This window comes from Lottia gigantea (genome assembly GCF_000327385.1).
Source record: "Lottia gigantea unplaced genomic scaffold LOTGIsca_161, whole genome shotgun sequence".
NCBI classification, from domain to species: domain Eukaryota; kingdom Metazoa; phylum Mollusca; class Gastropoda; family Lottiidae; genus Lottia; species Lottia gigantea.
In genome coordinates, this window is record NW_008707986.1 from 425,137 (window position 1) to 430,614 (window position 5,478).

The following is a 5,478-nucleotide window of genomic DNA, read 5'->3' on the forward strand; positions in this document are numbered from 1 at the left end:
GCAGAAAATTAGTAAAAACGTAAAAAATGGATTTTGTTCTCGTCATTTCCGGTTGGAAAAAATATGCATGAAAATACATTCATCAGATTTAGTCTAGTGGCATTAAATGTTAACAGTATTTATGTGGCATGTATAGTTTTTGCTGGGCGCTCTGACCAGAATTCGAAAAAAAAAAAAAAAAAAAAAACCATTTGCAAAACAATGCAGTGCGTTCGAAGAAACAAACAATGACTAATCAATGTAATATATTAAATAAATGGAGGACTAGCAATTGCCGATTCTTAGCGCAAGATTTTTAATACCATGCTTTTGCTTTATCTTCATTCTCACGATAGCAAACTCTTAGGTTTCATGAATGCAGAAATAAGGAAAAGCCCAGAAAAAGCAAATGCTAAGTTTTACCAATTCGAACCATTGTTATAATAAGAACAAGCTGTCAATCATTTTAATTATGTTACAAGTCACGTATCTTATTTGTCTCCTATTTACCGCAATGATTTCGTTGATTTTTATGGATAGCGTATTGCATAGGGACATGTTCCTGGAGATCAAGCAGTAATTGGTCTCCTTCATCTGGAATCTAGTTAAAAATAATAGTCTAAAATGTTGTGTGTATTCTGGAATACTTTGTTAATTGTGCTTATGTGTAAAGGTACTCTGTCTTCAATGTTCTTAACCTTATATTTGAAAGATGAATTTTTATCGGGATATTTTCACCAGTCGATAATTATCGGGCTAATTCCATGTGCAAGTTCGTGTTCTATTAATGCCACATGCTATGGTGTCGCTTATCATGAATTTAAACACAAGTGTTACTTTTATAATAAGTTTCCCACGGACATTTTATCTAGTTACGATATTGGTATGGTAACATTTTTACTTCAAGGTAAAGATTGTTTATTGATAAATCTAGAATTTAAATTATTACTGTTTCTATCATTAATTGTTGAAGTTGTCCCACCATTGACCAGCAGTCAAGCATTCTTTAAATATATCTGTTATGTGTAACGCATCAATCCTTAAATAAAATCTTAAATGATTTTTTATGCTAATTGGAATTGTCATATATATGTATATAAGGAATGACCTTTTACAATGGGTAACAATTTGGTAAATGCTCGATTGAAATTTCTCGGTAGCCAGTTTGGTAATATTAAAACAGACTTACGTAAAACAGACCATCCGGTACGGAGTGTTTTGAATTCTTGATTAATGTCGATTCTTTTTTATACTTGAGTATATAGTTCTCTTAACGTATAAACGTAATTTCAGGACCTTTTACTAAGAACATCGCTTTGAATAAACCTGCTATTATGAGCAGTAAGAGGAGTAATTTCGCAGCATGTAAAGGTGTTGACGGAAAGTTGAATGGCATTGTTCACACCAAGAATTCTGACACAGAATGGTGGTGTGTTGACTTAGAGAAAATATACGACTTTCAATCCGTCGTTCTATACAACAGACGGGGTGGAAACCAAGGTAAGTATATTTATGTCAACCAAGAGAAACAATCAATCACAAACTGTCGTAAATATCGATCTTATGTATGTCTAAAAAGGATTGTAAAGAGGTTTTCTAGCCTTTACATATATGTATTTTGTTTATTTCTTTTTGGGACATTCCAATTCTTCGTCAGATGCCTGTAATTCACTTCCAGAATTCTGGATCCCAAGGCATCGGACGACGAATTGGAATGTCCCAAATAGAAGTCAAAGGTGTGCCTGATTCATATAGCAAGGTCGTATTCCTTATTTTTGTGTCAAATTAAGCAAACCATTTCATTAATTGGTGTTTCTAATGACCTATTATGGATCGTGACTCATATCTTTCTGTTCTTAACGCATATGAATAAGAGTTTTAACCAACCATAAATGTCCATGCATGTGAAGTCTGGATGAACAAAAAAATATTTTTTTTTATCTTTTTTGATCGGTAACTCATTGGAATTCAATATCACATTATTGTGTTTTCTTAAACTCCTGTAAAGCTTAAGCGGCCCATACACGATCAATAATATCGCACAATAGTATTGCGTGAACTGACATTGCGCAGTTATATGGACCGTGTGTGGGTGATATTGAAGGCTTGCACACTCAGAATTTCTAAATTTGGTAGAAATTTTCAGACTTGCGCAATTATTTCATTTACAGTGTGTGGGATGTTTCATTTATATTGTGCAATATATTCATTTTACACGACAAACTTTTACTGGAAACATGTCCACCACCCAAGAGAAAAAATTCTTATTGGAGTGCATTGAACTCTATAAAGAACATCCTGTATTATGGAATATCAAAAGTAAAGAATATAGTAATCGGACAATGAAAAACCAGGCTTATAAGGTTCTTGTAACCAAATTTAAGGAGAAGTATCCTACTTGAGAAAAAGATGATGTAAAGAAAAAACTGAATTCCCTTCGAACGAACTTCAGAAAAGAAATTTAAAAAGTTATGGATTCAAAAAAATCAGGTGCTGGTAGTGATGATGTGTATGAGCGTACAGTGTGGTACTATAATGCCATGCTATTCCTAATGGACCAAGAACAGCCCTAACCCTTGCCGAACTTACGTCCACGCTCTAGAAACCATTGTTTTGCCCAAATCCTTCGTCTGCTCCGTTTTCTACGTCTAGAAGCAAATATCAACGCGATAGCGATCGATGCATCCATTCTGGTCGAAGTTTAAAGTATAAATGATGCACTTTTGCTCGATACTATTGTGCGATTTGATTGAATCGTGTGTGTCGGTCAGAAAAATAACTCAATTCGATTGTGCAATACTATTGTGTAATATAATTGATCGTGTATGGGCCGCTTTAGTTTGAGTTGAACATATTGTATAAATATTTTATTTTTGTCGCGTTTCACAATAAATATCACATTAAGAGCTTCAAATTATAACTCTTAAAGTCCTTACTTTTAAAGGGCTAAGAAGTTATCATTATCAAAAACGTCGTTTTTGAAATCCATTTGGATTTTTAAATATTTCTAAAATCATTTCCTGGTCAACTGAAGTTGTCTAAAATGGTTACTTAAAAACGGAGAGAGTTGATTAACTAGTTTGACCTTGTTTTACTGTTTCAATTTATGATGGCTCGATATTATTAGTTGAAACCTTATTAATACGTAGGGCACATATTTCTGTAAAATTAGGCGATTATTTTACTCAAATCCGTACAGTAGTTTACTAATAGATTCCAAACAGCATCAAGAACGTAAATAGGTTACGTAATGATTTTAAATATATTTGGCGTTAAAAAATTTACGGCTTGATTTTATAGTTAATACTTTCAGATGTATTAAAGGGCACATTTCTTACGATTTTAGTGTATAGTTTTCACAAATTTTAGAAAAAAAAATTTTGACCTACAAAAAAAGCGGAATGTCGCATTAAGATGCCTGTAAGCAACACTAAAAATAAAGCTAGGCTTACTATTTGAACATATACTTATAAAGTCTATTTAAAGAAATTTTCTTGTGTTGCCTCTGAATACCAAATTAATTTTACATCATCTTTATCCATATTGTTTATTGAGTTGAATTTTCACCTTGACTGATGACAATCGAGCTGTGTTAATATACTAATATTCTTTTTTTTTCAGTCGCATTCAATAGATTGGCGGGATTCGAGTTAAAGTTGAGTAATAATGGACATTGCGATTTCGAAACATTTAATGGAAGCCCAGTATGTTACAAAGATACTGAATCAATTGGTCAGTTAGTCTACAATATAACATCGTGTAACCAACCAGGAGTCAGTTTCTCTTCAAGATTTATATTCATCAGTCCGAGATCGCAAGAATATCTTAATTTTTTGGAGTTGATGGTATTTGAACTTTAAGATTAATGTTAACGCACAATATTTCATTTCTCACATCTTTCTTCTCTTAACAACGAATAAGTATAGGTTAATGGCCGAAAGCAGTCCGATAAGTTAAATAATTGAGGACCATTAACCTATTAAAATTACAGATTACACAAAGCAATATGTTACATGAGATCAATTCACGTGCCATTACAAATATATAGAGATAATTTTTCGGTCAGGATTTATCACAAATATAAACATTCTAAAACTACCAGTACTAATTTAAGGATAACGGTTAAACAATATCTATATACTCTTTCAACTGGCGTATTAATTAAATCAGCTGACCATATATTATCTTTGCCATTAACTTTAACTTTGTAGTTTTTCTGAATTCTTTATTAATTTCATCTGCTATTCCCATGCCTAATTTCATTTTGATTTTAAAAGTCTTGTGACTAGAGATCTTTCAACTTTTTCTCTAAAAGTAGGATTTGGAATAGACACTATTTCGTGAATCATTTGTTGATCCGCTTTATGTCTAGATTCTAAGTTTTTTATGATCTCTGTATAGAATATTGTGTTTTAGCGCTGCTTGCTCTATTATGTTTTTATAGGTTCTTCTCCTGGCTTGGGATTATCGTTTGAATCTAGTCGTAATTCTAAACGGGTTCCTGGGCCAGTGTAGTTATGTCCTGGGAGATGTTTTTCGCCCGAATATTTAGCTTAGAGATTGTCTCCTGAGCCAAAATATGTCCTGAGTATATTTTATTAGAGACATTTTTAATGAATTGATAGTAATAAAGTTGTGTTCGCCTGGTATAAGTAGTAATAGTGATTTATAGGGATACGGAGCGAAGTGGAGTAGTTGCTTTAAATATGTAAACGCTTATATTTCTGGGATAGACAGGGAAAGAACGTATTGAAGTTAAGAGATGGGTGTAAGCAGTGAGGAGAAATTTCTTCGCGCATATGTGTGGAAGTAACAGGAGAAAGATGCAATGCTTCGAATTACAGTACTCCGAAGACATATGTGTCGCCGTATTCCTTCCCCTTAAGCTAATTGTAACTGTTGTAAGAAAATTACTAAAATTCTCCTTAAGTAGTCTCAGTGGTCAAATAAAATTCCTTCCTATTTCTTTAAATATGCTATGCACATCATTCTGTATCTACGGAATTTGTTCTAGAATGGTTAATTAAGATTGATTTGAGTTAAACAAGCAGCTTAAAATTGTTGCGGTTTTGGGCCTTCTTAAGACTCGATAGTTTTAGTTGTAATCTTTTGAATACGTTTGAGACATATTTCTCCACAAGGTGTGCAGTTTGCGTAGAGTAGCTTTGTAATACTTTCCTAATGGCATTTTTAGAAGGAACTTAAAAAGTTTAAATTAATTTCTTGAATATTTTTGGCATGAAATCTTAATTTCGAGATTATTTTGATAAAACCTTTCAGATAAAGTATAGGATACGTTTCTGTAGATTTTGTTGAATAGTTTTCATAAATTTGAGCAAAAAAAAATAGACTCTACATCGAGTTCGCCAATGACGTCTACTTAACCAACCATATTGCATAAAGAGATCCAGCTGTTTCTAGACTTAACAATTCATAGTGGATAAAGACGCAAAAGGAAGTCAATCTTTTCTAGACAACTTAAAGGGCCTCTACTCTATT

At 32.7% G+C, this 5,478-nt stretch overlaps 1 protein-coding gene across 1 annotated transcript; it reads left to right on the top strand.

Annotated features, from left to right (window-relative positions):
* Positions 1-1,313: 1,313 nt before the first annotated feature.
* LOTGIDRAFT_173502 (hypothetical protein) lies at positions 1,314-4,494 on the top strand (the record flags this gene model as incomplete). The annotated part of the gene is made up of 3 exons (XM_009051244.1): positions 1,314-1,479; positions 3,601-3,711; positions 4,424-4,494. 3 exons carry the CDS (start codon positions 1,314-1,316, stop codon positions 4,492-4,494), a joined length of 348 nt encoding a protein of 115 aa, XP_009049492.1.
* Positions 4,495-5,478: the final 984 nt, after the last annotated feature.